At 41.2% G+C, this 16,504-nt stretch overlaps 1 protein-coding gene across 10 annotated transcripts in view; it reads right to left on the reverse strand.

Annotated features, from left to right (window-relative positions):
* Positions 1-16,504, reverse strand: part of epb41l2 (erythrocyte membrane protein band 4.1 like 2) — a 49,987-nt gene that overhangs the window by 12,416 nt on the left and 21,067 nt on the right. For 4 of the 10 annotated variants that reach the window (XM_062411457.1, XM_062411462.1, XM_062411458.1 and 1 more), the window contains exons 5-15: positions 16,280-16,384; positions 16,098-16,140; positions 11,957-12,032; positions 10,502-10,598; positions 10,274-10,398; positions 10,005-10,092; positions 7,718-7,870; positions 7,249-7,346; positions 6,642-6,814; positions 5,583-5,668; positions 770-829 (exon numbers count right to left, since the gene is read on the reverse strand). In XM_062411457.1, coding sequence (XP_062267441.1) covers positions 770-829; positions 5,583-5,668; positions 6,642-6,814; positions 7,249-7,346; positions 7,718-7,870; positions 10,005-10,092; positions 10,274-10,398; positions 10,502-10,598; positions 11,957-12,032; positions 16,098-16,140; positions 16,280-16,384 — 1,104 coding nt within the window. The other 6 variants (XM_062411461.1, XM_062411460.1, XM_062411456.1 and 3 more) reach the window with 4 other exon arrangements.

The raw sequence follows: 16,504 nt of genomic DNA on the forward strand, positions 1-16,504 counted from the left end.
AAAAAGATACACAACAAATATGTGATTTGAATTTCAAAGACTCAATGCAGACCACATCTTAGTCGTTCACTTGGTGAAAGGTTAAGTGCTCCCACCCCTCAGGAAATTTTGGTTATATACATAACCTCCAGTTAACTTTCCTTATCAAATCAATTAAAATGAATCTGCATTATTTGTATGTTTAGTGATATAAACACAAAACTCCACAACGAGCTAAAAGCCGTGTCTGACATATTAATACCTTGGAAAGTTGGTAAACTTAACATTCTAAAAGGTTAAATCCAACATTCATTTTCCCCCTGGCTCTTTTTTCTATTTTTATATCTACAACTCCAGAGGGAAAAGTCTTCACCTGCAAAATGTCCCACTATGATTGATTTAGTGCTGTGTGGTATGCTTTGTTAAAATCTCAGGGCTTTTTTAAACATTGATTGGTTGAGCTTTAAAAAACACATGATTTATATTTTATAACATTTTCGTAACATTTTCTCGCCCACCTGTGCAGAATGGCTGCCACGTGAATGTGAATTGATCAAAACACTTTTTTTTTTAAATAACAAAAGACAAGAACAATTTCCAGTAGCTGGAATGAGGGTCGACCTGATGGACAAACATCCACACGCATAAACCAACACATGCATGCACACAGAGCTTGAGAGTGCGAGAGGGCAGCAGTCTTGTACAGAGGAAGTTGTAGTTCTGATGGCGTCAAGAGTACAAAGAGACATGTAGTTCTTATTTCCAGCCATCAGACGACGCCAGTACCAACCTCCAACATTAAATTACTGTGCCTCACATAAATATTGGCCCCATGCACTCTCAATGGACTCTGGAAAGGCAGACATACAGCAAAAAATGAAATGGAGAAAATTAATTTTATAATTGTAATAAAGTTTATCACTGCGTTTAAACTGTACAGATTAAAAAAACTAAAGTTATACTAAATTAATTCTAAATAATTTCATAAAACAAAAGTGGTGACCAGTCTGGAGGTAAAAACATGATAAACATTTTGGGTTTTCTAATGGCAATAAAATGGGATTAGCACTCACACTCATGTTAAAAATTCAAAGCCTTCAAAACACAAACATTAACACAAACCCCAAAGTTCTTGCAGTGATCACCAACATACATTTCAAGCAGAACCACAGAAACGGACCAGAAAATAAACTCAATCGGTGAAACCAGAAGCCACGCTTGCAAACGAAAGTGCAGATTTTAGGTGAAAGTGCCCGTTCAGAATCAGTTTTTATTCTCAGACCCAATCTGAAATCCACATGTAACAAAATAAGGCTTATAACTTAACAGTCTTACATTTTTGTATGTTTTAAATGTTGCTTAATGCAAACATATTCCAGATTGGGTCTTGAGTAAGTGAGAAATTGAAAAACTGACTCAATGCCTTCGCATTAAGGCAACTTCCCCGGGTAAGAGTGAACCACACCAACAGACCAACCAACAAAGGCAGAGCAAATGATTGACAGACCAAATATACACAATCAAATAACCAATAGCAATGTATGAACCTGGGCGGGGGTAACCTCATCGGCTCCAAGCGACTGTGGGTGGGTTAAAGTCAGGGTGGGAGAGAGTAAGGACAGGTTAGGTTTGCTACACATGGGCGCTCCACTATTCGCCACCATCTTTACACTCCTATCTTTTATTACCGTAACATTATTTTTCTGAAGAATTTGAAAAGCATGCTGGGAGAAGACAGGCCCTACCGACCTGGGCAGATGTGGCTTCAACATCACCAGGGCTTAAGTCCACCTCCTTAACCTTCAATGTGGCAGCCATGGAGGTGGTAGTCATGACAAAATGTAGGGGCCCACAGAAAGAAAGACATGTGAAATGGATAATGGAAACGGTCTTCCCCCAGCAACCTCGGCGTTAGGGTTGCCTGCTGGTCATGTGGCTTTAGCACCACGCCAACAAACCCATTAAACATGTCAGGAGCACTGGAGGGTCTGTAACAGGAGACAGCTTCTGACTGCTATTGCACAATATTTAAAAAGATCGTTTTTAAAGTCTAATTTAAAGTATATTCTTATCCTATGACACAAATTTAGAACCTATTCAAAACCAGGTAACATTGACTGTATGCATTGCAAAGTTAAATGCAACGACAGCTCCTGTGCAGCTTTTTAGGACACCAGATCATGGAGCCTTCTTCTCGGAGCTAAGTGCAACGATATTTTTTATCAAAGACCGGCTTTCATTTAGAGAGACTTCTACTTAGTAACTCTGACAATGAGAAAAATGTGCCTGTATTCTTTGACATGTGCCAGCCACATAAATGCCACTATACATTTACTTAAAACAGAGCAAACAGGGGTTGGGAGAGAGGTCTGAACCATGGGGATTCGAGTGTAACACTGTTTACTCTTAATATTCATTAGCAACAATATACAAATTCAATACGCCTCACAGGTGTTTAGGGTATTTATCTGTATGAACAGTTGCAACATCTAATATACAACTAATCATTTCTCTACATGACAAAGGCCAAATGCAGCAACTGATTGATTTTGTTTTAAAATGAGCATTTTACCAGTAAATACCATTACGTTACATCATTTGATGAGCGCAATATTAATCTGCAGCACTAAGGCGGGATACCTTTTAAGCATGAAAGCGGAAACTGCTCCCAAAATATGTTCTCCACAACATTGCATGTTGTTGTATTTTGCGTTTGTAACTTAAATTTGAAATCTCTCATTCACAGTCTCTGTATTTACATTCCTTGATATACTTTTCTTATATAGCTATATTAACAACATAAACATAGTTTCTCTATTTCATTATTAATCATCTTATATTAACTCTTAATATTGCGTATTGTATTCTATACTCATCATTATAAACAGCTGGGAGGGCGGACGGGTGAGAAAAATATAAATAAATCAGGTAAAGGACGTGTTGGTGACAGATATAAATTTAAGACATTCAAACATAGAGGAGTGGGAGAGGGTAGGTGGTTGGGATATCAGGTTGTATGAGTGGGCGTATTTATGCGGCAGGATCGCACATCTCTTGCGTCCAGGTGGCACTTGTGTGAGCGTGGTGCCTGATGCGAGGAGGCGTGTGCGTCTGCATCAGAGGAGACGCCTGCCTGCCGAAACCAGAGCTTAACAGATCGTCAGCCTGATCATTCGACCGGTCGGTGACAAACCTGGGCAAAACAGCCCTCCGCTGACTGGAGACCATGTTCTCTAGGTAACAGAGGGTCAGGCCGAGGGGTGCGGCTAAGATCAAGGCCAAGACCACCGACTGGCTCGCTGTCAGCATCACAACCAAGAGGAAGACGACTAACAGGCAAGGGAGGAGCAGAGGGGACGGGTTTAAAAGGTAGCGATGCACCGAGGCTGTTAGTTTAGAGCGAGAGAAGGTGGACAGGAGGGAGAAAAGGTAGGAAGTGAAGGGCAGAGAAGAGAGGGGGGATAGGGAAGAGACAGCTAGAGGACAGGGCAGAGAAGACACTGAGGGCAAACGTAGCTGTGTTGGGTACAAAGGACAAGCCGGCACCAAACTAATGAACTTAGCAGGGAATTGACGGGTAAAAAGGGTCAAGAAATGATTACTTTTTGTTGCCATACCGTTAAGAATTTGGTGTAATCGGGATGTCGTTATTCGGGGGAGACTAAGGGTGAAAATCTTTAGTTTCTCGGCAGACTGGTACATCACCTTAGACACAGTCAGGGTCAAAAATCGCAATTTCTTTAGTAATCCTGAAAATAGCTTTGTGGGATGAAACATGTTTACATTCTTTCTCGACACGGAGAGAAAACACAGGACGAACGAAACATATTTCACCACCCCTCGCAGAGAGAACCACATTCGCCCATTTGAGGTTGCTCTGGTTTCGGCCTGGCAGCTCTCCTCAACTCCTGAAACCTCAGTAGTGCATGTTTGGGAATTGCTGAGTGGGCTAAAGGCTTGAGGGTTTAGTGCAAGGTGTTTAGAATCAGCCAGTTGCTGTTCGGACGCGATGGAAGCGCAAGACGGAGGGGCCAAGGGTGTGTGTGAGGTGGCCGTGTCGTCGGTATGGTCCTCGTCTTCGGAGATGTCTGACAGGCCGTTGTCGAGCTCAGAGATGGAGTCGAGGGATGGGGGCATGGAGGAGAGTGAGGACGATGAGGAGAAGGAGAGAGGAAACATGAAGATTGACTGGAGGAGGAGGAAGAATAAGGAAAAAGAGGGGAAGAAGGATTCAACGAGACGGGGGAAGAGATAATAAAAAAAAAAAACAGCCAGGAGACATGGGAAAAGACGAAAGACCCGTGCACACACACCCACGAAGTGAAGCAAGCAAGTGAAATACGGTAAAAAGAAAACATCCGATGTTCCATTTTCATGAAATGGTTGCAAAAATGACGGCATGCAAGAGGGGAGTGAATAAAAGCAAAAATAAAATGTGTGAAGGAAAAAGAGAGAGGGGAAGAGACATAACATTAGTCAGTGCACAGCACAACACAGTAGGTTAAAAGTGAACACAGCATAGTGCAGAGTACAGTCGTGTGCAGAAACGGTGTCAACAGGGGGCCGCCACTACAGGAAGGTTCAGATAGAGATCCACAGTGCACAGGTGCTGGGGCGTGAGCGAGGGTGGGGAGGGGGAAAGGGAAGGTGGGGGGGGAACAGGAGGCATGCATCGCAAGCTGTTGTGATCCACAATATAGTCCTGGGCTGGGCAGAGACTGGATTAGTTCAGGACTGGACACAGATCCTCAGTACAGGACTTATGAGTAGATCTAGAGGTTTGCAGCCTCAGGGTTGTGACGAATTGTTACTTTAGCTGCTGTAGTAAAAAACAAAGTTTTAAATACTAAGATATGTTTTCTGTCAGTCTAGTTAGTCTGTGTTCCCACTCACGTTTATGTATGTATTCACATTCACAGTCCTGGAATATATTACCAACACATGTTAGAGACTGTGCCACTTACACCACCTTTAGAAAAAACCTTAAACAGTTGTTAGTAGCAAGCCAGACCTGCTCTCATATGTAACCTTTGGTCATTCTAATTTTTTAACATGGACTCTTGATATGGGGACCTATTTTGTGTGTAAAAGTGCTTTTTTTAATCTATTTTGTATACTGGTATGTTGTTTTTATGTTCTTGACTTGCCTTAGGACAACGGATGAAAATTAGCAATTAAGCTAACTCCGGCATATTTATATTGATGCTCTGGCTGACATATTGATTAATGTGCACTGTCCTAATCAAATAAAATAAAAAAAAAAAAAAAAAAAAACAGAAATGACCAAAGCACATGACTCTTATTGTCCACACTCTCAGACCAGTGGGTATCACATAACAGAACTTTAAGTCTATTTGATACAAGTTCTGCATCGAAACAAATACAGATCGTCTCTCTGACATAAAAAGACTTGAGTAGAACCTGTGGGAAAATGTGAAGTCACTATAATGACAACAAATAGACAAACAAAAAAGACTTGATCTACAATTTCTTACTGATCATGTTGTCCTGACACGCAAATATTTACCCACTGTTTTATCCACCCTTTATGTACGCACACACACACATACAAAACACACATTTGCACACACACGCCCACACACCTTTGAATCAGAGTGGAGCTCCAGGTGTGGCTCACGTCCGTTCTCAGCTGTGTCCCTTCCAGCCTCAGTTATGCTGATCATTGGGGCTGAAGGAAAAATAAATACACAAACAAATTCATATTTTAATAAAGACCACAAATGTTGCCTGATATTCACACACAGCTCTGAACTTTGACCACTTATTCATCATTGGCATAAAACCAGTAGTATGCATGGGGGTCAGAGTCAGCTGTCAATTTAATTCCAATACAAGGGCAAATAGCAATGACAACAGAAGCTTGGATTGAGGTTATTGCCATGATACTTCAAAAAACTAAATATGGTAATTTCCTCGAATTTATTCCATAACAATGATGATGCCTTGTAATGGAGTAAAGTGTCCAGCAGGGGGCATCATCAGTCAGTGGAATAAATCATCATATCACAGAGGAAACAGAAACACAGAGCCCCCCCCCCCCCCAAAAAAAGACAATTGAATATGTGTTTGATATAATGAGAACACTGATTTTAAGCACTACAAAATATATAAAGTATAATGCTTCTCTAGAAACATAGACAGAATTAGTCCAAGGTGTTTTGACAGCACATGAGATCACATCACAGTTTGGAGTCACTGTGTACTTGATTTTTGTGTCGGAGTTTGTGCACCGTGCTTTTCTCCCCAATGTTTTTCATCATGGATTGTGTGTGTGTATGCCACAGAATGCACTGCTGTGTATCTATATGAGGCATTTCTTTCATTACAGGGGCCTCTTTCTTTGACAAACGCATGACATGCTCTCTTTTCATTTCTTTCTTTCTCCTTCTGTCTCTCTCAGTGTGACAGGAAACATATGCTGCAGCTATTTCCTGTATCTGGTCCGACTGAGCATTTTACACACACACACACACACACCAACAAAAAACGCACACACGTACACAATCCCTCCAGCCATGACCCTGCTTCCACTTGCCCATCATTCCTTCCATTCCTCTTTCCGTCCCTCTGTCCATTCATTAAATAGTGTTCAGAGTGAAGCTGGAATGCAGTGTTTTGAGTGTTGTGCGAGTCTGTGTTACCTCCGTCCAGACTGCGGCTGATGCGTTTCGATGAGGTGCGTTCAAAGTTGGGTGCGGGTCGGTCTATGAGGGAGCTGGCCACGCGGGTCTGGGCCTGGGTGCGTCCGCTGTAGCGGAACTTGGAGCCCAGAGTCAAGAAGCGGGCCTTGGTAGGAGGCTCTGGTGCGTTTAACCTACAGGGACGAGAAACAGATGGAGGAAGGAAAACAGAGATGAGGGAATACACCAGAGGTGAATACATTGGAAATCATATTCAGTCATTAACTTGGCAATAAAACTAAATGGCTGCAGTTATGTATCCATGTGGAAGAGAAACAAAATATTTCCAGGCAACGCATCCTGCAACAGGATATTAAAGCTTATTCCTCTCTCTCTTCCAAACGGGCAGACGGAGCACACCCTACAAACACAGCAACACAGCACTTTTTTCATTTTTGTGCATTATTGTGTATTTTTGTTCCAGAGCATCAGACTTGTATCGACAAACACAAGGCGGTAAAACTCTGAAATTCATGTCCATATACAATAAATGTGCCCTTCATATTGTGTGTGTGTGTGTGTGTGTGTGTGTGTGTTTGTGTGTGTGTGTGTGTGTTTGCATTTCTACCTGAAGAAACTGTGATTCTCAACGCAGACTTTCCACAGCTTTTTGGCAGATCGATGGTTCTGGAGTTTGAATCCCACCGTGCTCTCAAACTGCTCCGTCTATCGAAGACAAAAATGAGAAGCCAAAATCAAGATATATTAACCACCACAGGAAGAAAATCACATTTCTAACACACGACAGACACTGCCCGGTATTCTTTTTCAAAACTGAAAAAAATAAATAATACATTAGACATCATGAACCGTCTCCGGCATGTTTTACACAGGCGCCACTCCTCCTGTATTCAAATAGCACTTTTCTAGACTTGATGCACACTCAAAGTGCTTTATGGCACAGTTTAAGTAACCTGCCCAAGGACACTCTAGCATTCGGACTGGGGAAGACTGGGATCCAAACCGCTGACCTCTTGGTTAGAGGTCGACCGCTCTAAACCCTGAGCCACAGAATGTGTATGTGTCTGGTCACACACCTCTCCTGGTCTGATCTTGATGTAGAAGTTGTTCCTCTTGTATGAAATCTTCAGTATTTTGGGCCAAGCGAAACGGTTTATCCGAAGTCTGTCTTTGTAAACCAGGAGTCCGTTGGCACACACACCAAGCATGATGTCCACACCCTCAGAATCCTGAGAAAAAATACACAGATCAAATGTACTTTAAAGTTATTTCATTATCAAATTCTTGAGTAGTTTCTTAATCAGATCACACCGGACATCAATTGATTCCTAAAGCAGTCTGCTTATAGTCAACAAACTCAATTGCACCACACACACACACACGCACGCACACGCACGCACGCACAGACACACACACACAGTTGTACAGCACAGTAACACAGCAGACTAGCTCACTTACAAAGCTTTTAAGTCCAAAGCCATCTGGTAATGGTAAGGGGGGTATTGATTATAGTGGTGATGAACAGAGGAAAAATCTGTTGGACTAATGGTGGAGGCAATATGTTGATAATGGACTGTTTTACTGGGACATACACACATTTCACACGGCCTCGCCATGCTATTAGCCGGCCATCGATCTCTGTCCTGGAGCTTTCACTACAGACACATTTCAGCACTCAGACTGGGACACACTGACAGGTTACATGGAGTAGTAAACTGTGTTCCATTTGCTTTCTGTTGTTTCAGTGAATAAACAATGATTCTTCAGTGTCTGCAGGAAGTAACATGTGGTGTTTGAAGCTGAGTTTACTGGTGATCTCTATCGCTGGGTCGCTCACTTTGGATGAGAGTGCCTCAGTTTTTAAGGTTTTGCCAACAATCTGCTATAGACGTCCATTTGTCCAATATAACTCAACATTTTATAGCCAAAAAGAGGTGGCCGCCATCAATTATTGTCACAATACAGGTAGACTTTGAATAAATACTTAAAACTAATGCAGAAAGTGCATTCAATGATCCTGTGAAAAACATTAATTAAAATTTTCTTTGTAATCCGTCTTCTACAATCAGGTCTTTTGTCCCTGCTGCTGTCAGTATATTTAAACTTCTGTTTTCTACAGACCAAAAACAACTGCTGCAATTGAATGCACTAATCAACTGTTACCTTCTTCACTAATACTACTCAGCTTTTGTTTCTGCCAAGGCAATTTGGATTTGAATTCAATTCCATGAATTATTTTTGTATTTCATTTGTTTTTTAAGTCTCTTGTTGCAACTAAAAAAAAATTACTATTAAATGTTAAGGTCTTTTGAGCCTTTCCCATCGTGGGTTGAATAAAGTTCATAAATACTTTTTTTTAGCTTTGTTGACAATGCAAATGAGTCATATATAAATGAATAATAAAAATATTATTGCCCTTTTGTATTGTTTAACATCAACAATAATCAATAAATCAAGTTTTTATTTCTAATTCTGACGGACTGAAAATGTAGCATTCACCATTCTATCATACTAAGCTCCGAAATTATTCTGTTGATAGAGGGAAACTATCAAACACAACCCTTGAAAAGCCTTGCACACAATCATGAATAGCTGAAATGTGTCACATTTCCCTTTTCATAAACAAAAAAATGTTATTTGCGTTTATACAACATGATTCTGATATTTCTGTGTTTTTAAAAGGGGTTTCTTTTTGGATTTCACGGAGCAATGAAAATAGCACAGCGAATTAATGGAGCAGGACAGAAATAGATCTGCTGCTTGAATTCCCACAACATTGGTATGCCATAAAAAAAGATCTTCAACTTTTCAAAACGTTCTCTGTGCTGCTGCCTCCACTTTTCCTCTGGTTCTCTGTGCGGCAAACAAGTGGAGCATGTCCTTAAAGGGGACTCGCCACTTTCTGTCTTTAAAGGATTTGTCCCCATCTCACTCCAACTATATCTGTACCCCATTCCTCTGCCTCCTCTCCATGTCTTCAATCCCACATCCTCCCTTTCTATTTAAAAACTCCTCTCCCTTTCCCTCATGCATATTGACCCATCTTTTCTGCCCATCCTGCACAAAGACACACAAACATTCTCAGACACACATGGAAAAAATGCACACTCTCTGTGGATGACCTGCTATCCCAGTGAGAGAGACAGAATGTTCCCATGGCAATGGCCTGCCTAAGTGTTTGCACAGCTGACAGACACACACACACACACACGTATAAAGATACAGTCACACAGACGTTCAAACACCAGCAAACGTGTCCCAAATCAAAGAAACTCTGTTAATCCTCAGAGGTCAACAATGGAGAGAAGAGGAGAAGAAAAGAGATGAAAGGAAGGGTAGAGGGAGGAGAGAACTCTTCCGTACCTTAGCATGGTGCAGGTCCACTCCGTACATAGATAGTTTCTTGGCATTTTCTAGAAACTGGGCATCAGCCTGTGCAGGTGTCATTCCCCTAAACACACCGAAAGGACACTACATTACTACAATCACTCTTAGATGAAAAATTCAGTGGTATAAATCCATAATGGTCAGATTACACAGTAAATCCCTTCACTACAGGGTTTACAGCTTTTAATGAAAAAAAAGAAGGCATAGGTAACGCTGTTGGATTGCATGGCTGTGTCCTCCCTGACCTGTGAGACTTGTGGAGTTCAAATATCTTCTCCTCCATCTCTTTGTTCTGATTGGGCGCAAAGGTGAGCTGGCCAATGTTGTCCAGGGGGCGAGGCTGCTCCGGTTCAAAGTCACCAAATTCTGCCTGAAAATGATTTAAAAGGACATGGGACCTCAATAATTCTGAGACAAATAAGCCAAGAGAGTCACATCCGGAAACACCCACTTGCACAGACAAAGTATTTTACCTGCAATGTGTATGACCCCAGGAGGGCGTGAGTAACGAAGGAGCAAGGCAGTCGACCAGAAGCCACATCTTCACGGAGCTGCAGGCACAACAGGTACCTGTTGGAGAAAGAATTAGAAAAAAAGAACTGGATTTTAGTTCAATCTGAGTATTCACACAGAGCAAATTAAATATCTTTGTTCGGTGCTGGATTTGTTGTACACTTTTCTTAGTGTCCTTGCACACTGGTGTGTTGGAATAACCTCATGTCTAATCTTCTCCATCACGTACACAAACTCAGTTGCATAACATGTAGATTTGCAGTTAGTGAACTGTTGAACTGCTGATTTTGGACCGAGTAAGCTGTCCTCTACGGAAGAATTGATGATGTGAATGGAGCTTGTGTGAGTGACTAATGCGGACACCTCAAGGTGCTGCTGACTGTCATTCAGAGTCACTTAGGCAGGACGGACACTTCATGGTGACATGGAGGCTTAAACCCCAGGCATCCAGTTACAGGGCTCCTCTTCACTGAAGCAAAACTCAGCCTCAGGACAATAATGCATTTTTGTGAGTGAACATTGTCGTACAGTCTGTGGAATTAGGAGGTCTACTGACACTTAAAAAAAGAGATGAATTGGCAGAACTATGCCTCTATAATGCTGCAGGAGAAACAGTAACCAGTAGGTCCTTTGTTGGTACTTGTCTGAGTAATTATATGCGTGTTGGTGAATGCCTGTGTTTGTGTGTCCTCAATTAGCCTTTAGCTACAACCATCAGAGACGTTGTCCGCTCCATTAGACATACACTTCACCCTAAATGCTGTGCGCTCGGAGCATGCCCGAGTGTGGGTGTGCATATGTATAAATGGGGCCGGATGAATCAACTGTACAGCACCTGCCCAACACCAAGGCAGGCAAAGTTAAAGACAGGCTGATGAACAAACAGTTGAGGAATATGTGGAGCGACTCATAAGAGTCGGATATTGTTGTCAGATGCTGGTAAAGACCGCAAACTAAGTTCAATAGAGACGATGACGCCTTATTTGTCAAGTGACCAGAAAGACCAGTTAATGCTGATTCCACTGTGTCTGTGTAAATATGAAACTATTTGCTAAAACATTTGCTGAACCACTTCAAAAAGCTGATAATATGCGTGTTTATAGCTTGTTCCATTTCCCCAATGGCCATAGCAAATAAATGAATGCAGATCTATGTGAACATAAGTACATCTCGTGGGGCTGTGTGGGGGTGTGTGTGTGTATACTTGTATTTATATATTTGTGAGGACCATTTTGAGTATAGACCTTTGGTAGTGAGGACATTTTTGGAAAGTGAGGATATTTTGCCGGTCCTCACCTTTTCAGAGACTGATTTGAGGGTAAAGACCTGGTTTCAAGGTTCGGGTTAGAATTAGCTTTAGTTGTGATGATTTGGTTGGGCTGGCAAATGCATTATGCCAATGGGTGTGTGTGTACCTGGTAATGTCTTCAGTGAGCAGTGAGGGGTCTGGAGGGTAGAACTTGGCATTGAATGAAAACTGCCAGTTGTTACCTAGAGAAAAGGAGATTCATTATTATTAAGTGTAATTTTAAAACACAATAGCATTGTAAATGTATTCAAATTGCATACAAAAATATGAAAAACATGACACGCAAGATTTCCATCTCAGCATCACGCCAGTCTGCATTGATATGGATTTATCTATACATTTCTCTTTAATACCATCCATTCCATCTGTGTGTGTGCTTGAGAGACAGAGAAAATCGAGTATGATCGAGGGCAACTAATACAGAGCAGCTTTTAGAAAGCATTAAGCTTGGAACATCACACACACACACACACACACAAACACAAGTATTACATAACACCATTTTTTTAGCTTACGTAAATACCGAACTGTAATCTTTATCATCATCATCAGAAACAAAAACATGTTCATCACCACTAACGGCTTCATGATCGCTACTCTCTGTTTCCTTTTGCATCGGACAAATTTCATTACAGTCTCCATTCGGCTCCAATTTCCTATTCTCATCCCTGCAGGACGCCATACTGCCCACCATGCCTGCTGCCCTTTTCTATCTCCACCCTTTCTGTACTGCTGGGCTAAAACATAGATATCGCATCATCTGGAAAATTCAATTGGGGCGAAGCTGACGTCACGTCCTCACCCAAGGTCATGACACAGGCATGTATACATATGTGGACATACAGTGATAAAAGCTCACATGCAGTGATGCAGGCGTCCCTGAGGAGCAGGAAGGACGGCGGACACTGTGGATTCCAGTCAGGAAATTTAACAATAACACTCTTTCACTGCAAAATGTGAAGAAGTTTTATTGTTTTTTCCGCTGATAACAATTCAGTCACCTATCGTAAACACATAGTACAACAACATCTGGAGCAGATATTTCTGCTTCCTAATTTTTGTTTGTGTGTTGGTGAGTGAATATCGACATGTGTTAAGTGTTCTGAGGGTCTCTTGTGACGACCCCAAGAATATATGCACAAACATACAATTTATATTTATACAGTCATACACACCCGATTCCCTACAACAGGACCACTACACTCTCCCTGGCAGCAATCTCTCCAATCACTTCATATTGACAGTTTCTTTTGACCACCCCTAACCCCACCATTTTCAGGGGGTGAACAATTTCTTTAAAGGAGACATATGTTTTTTCTTCATATAGGTTTTTGGTGTTTATATTAAAAAGGTGTGCAAACTTAAAATGCTTAAAGTATAGCGAGCTCTTCTCCCCTACAGAAAATATGCATTTTCTGACCATAAGAGCATGTAAAAGGTTTCAAGTAATAACAAATTAAAATTATGAGCATAATTGCAGAACTGAACAACTTTCCAGCAATGCCTGCAATAGCAGCTAGGGAAGCTCAATTTGAATTACATCTCAGGTCTTCTCTTCATTACTTATTTGTTAAACCGATAAGAATCAAAGCATCTGTCTATTAGCTCACAACAGAGGAACTGAATTGAATTGGCTGGAAATGCATAATGACAGTGCACTGATAGTATCACAGCAGTGAGACAACCAAAGGTTAGTTTGATTATGTAAAGAACATGAGTGCTGCTGTTCAACATTAATAATGGCCACATGCGCTGCAGAGGGCCACTGACTGGACTGAGGAAATACTTCAACTTTTCTGCTCGGCTTCCAGTGAAATTGGGCATGAAGTGGGACGCAATGTTGTTCCTATTATCAGCAGCAGTGAAATCTAAGAAGCTCACTCAGTACCACAGGTTTTTTTTAACTTTCAGTTTCATTGCTGATCTCCATGCATGGTTTTCATACAATGGAAATAGTTTTGACTTCAGATGGATCCGTTTTTTAAAGTTTTCCACTCTTGTTTTTCTCAGTTGATCTCAATTTCACATTTCCCCAACTTTCTTTAAATCGTCCAACTGGCATGTTTTACTCCTTCTTTCCCTCCACAAATCTTCAAGAATGTGTCCTACTACACACGTTTCAGTATATTTTTGTTGAGCAGATTTCACCCATTCTAGGGCCTAGAATTTACTGTCATTTATTGAAATACAACAAGCAATCGCACCCACACTGCTCTGGTCAAAGTAACCTGCAGGGGTCTGAGATGTAGAGCTTCACCATAGATACTTTAATTCTAACACCACTAATGAACAGCCCCAAGGAAATCAGTGAGGCAAACATAATCTTCCAAGTTACTAACTGTTGATATTTTGCTTTTTACGTCTTTTTACAAGTGACATTCATTCGCAACACCTCAATTTTTGATTTTGCACTTCATTTTAAAGGCTGGAGAAGACTTTAAGAATACAACACAACCATCAGCTGCTTGAATTTCACCGCTCGTTGTGCTACGTCCACACTACTACATTTAAGTTATCAAATGCATCACTCTGGCTAAGTTCACGCGTGGTCTGTGGTATACATCATTTTTAAATTAAAACATAGTAGTACGGATGTAGCCATGCAAACTTCTCAGAATCCCTGTCCAAGTCTTCCATGTAGTGAGGTAAAGTTATGAATGAAGGTAGTTTAGAGCCAAACAGAGATGAGCCTGTCATGTGTGCTACATTTTGTCTGCTCACACATAGAGAGGCATCCAACTCACATGATCACATGGTCACTCTTCCTCTGTATAAACATTCACATGCACAGAAAAAATGTAAACCAATGAACACATGCAGCCAGACGCACACACACCACTCATCCATGAACCACAGGCGCACACAGCAACACAGCCACAAAAACACAGGCATGTACTCTCACCACAGTCTGAGAGGCTCACACACAGTCCTCACACACCCAGACATAACTACCTCACATGAACTTATTCTAAAATAACCCTTTATGAGCCAAAATTATATGTTTTTTTTATCGAGTCTTCCTCTTAAAAGTGTGACTCTTCTTTTCAGACTTTGTTTTGAAGCCTGTTTTGACAATGAAAGTAAAGGGTGCAAGAACAAGGGGGTTATTTTAAAGTTGTGTACATATTCTTCTAAAAGAAAGACACTCTGCGACATCCCTCCACTCTTTCCTAAGACTCATATTGATGTTGCTGCTCTATCCGTTCTCCCTCTTCCTTGCATTTCTCAACCTCTCGTGGCTCTTCCTCTGCTCCTGCTGCCTCAACATCTTCCTCATCTCTCTTACTGGGTAGACTGGGTGTGAAATGGCTGTGGTCAGTCTAACAATAACTAAAGGTTAACATGTTTGGAAAACACTATGCCCCTAGAGTTGTTCAAGCTAACGTTAACCGTGTGCGAGGGTTGAATCTTCCTAGTGAACCCAGAACTTGCATGCAGCGCACTTCAATACATGCCTTGAATTACACAGAGGGGGCCGGTAAAAACTTTAAAAAAAAACATTTTGATTGGCCATTGCCAAACTGATGCAACAGCCCACAAGGATGTGTCTTTGGACGCCTCAATGGCCAGTCTGACTATGACACAAAGGAAGGAGGGGTTGGGAGGAGGAGCCAATGAGCTAATTTCCTTGTTTCTTATTATAGAGACGACGCCCCAACTTTCTAGCATTAGCTGCCCCTTATTTGTTTGGAGAATGAATTCAACAGTTGGCCATGTTCTTACAGATTGCCCCTTTAATGACAACAATCTATAGGTAACACACAATGCTTATTAGATGCAAACCAAATTAATTTGACAGAAGAAATAGTGGCAATAATTGGGTAACCTGCGCTCCATCAACACCTTGTGTTGACTTAAAAACAATTGAGGACGCCTCTTCCAATGCAACAGACATCACAGGTCAGAGAAAAGATGAGCTGCCACACCTGGCCCTACATTTATAAATTAACACCGTTAATAAAGAGATTGATGAATAATGAAACACACGCTTGCAACTTGTCCACGTTGCCATACTGTTGTTGTTTGGCTTCAGATTTCGCTGCTTTTGTTTGAACTGTGACGCAGTTTGTTTTTCTTTTGGTATGAGGATACTTGTTATCTTTTATTAATTGAACATTGATCTATTTATTGTCTTTACTTTTCATGTGAAACACCTTGTACTGTTGGTGGATGGATAGTCAAACATCCACATCTTTGAGTCAGAATAAAAACCCAAGAGTGTGATTTGAGAATAAAACAAAACTTACTACGTATCTGCCGCTTGATTTCCTTAGTGGGATCCAACCAACACTGGAAACGGGAGATAAAACACAGAGCAAGAACACAATTTGTGAGACACTCTCCAGACATACAGTACAGTATGTCTGCAGTTTACATTACACGCTTACAGACAATACATCCTGTGTGTGTGTTTTGTGCGGATACATACTCTCTGTTCATGGCTGTCCTTGTAAGTCAGTCCAAAGTAGTCTTTTTCCATTAGATTAAGATGCTCACACACCTTAAAAAATAAGTACTGGCCCTTTGCACGTTTCTGTAAGAGACAGAGAGAGATGAACACAAAGATTATAATATGTACATACAATTTGGGTGGCAAAATAATCTTCTAAGCATCTACATAATGTTTCCAGTTGTCAAGCTTTTCATTTCATTA

Source organism: Platichthys flesus, chromosome 18 (assembly GCF_949316205.1).
Source record: "Platichthys flesus chromosome 18, fPlaFle2.1, whole genome shotgun sequence".
NCBI lineage: Eukaryota > Metazoa > Chordata > Actinopteri > Pleuronectiformes > Pleuronectidae > Platichthys > Platichthys flesus.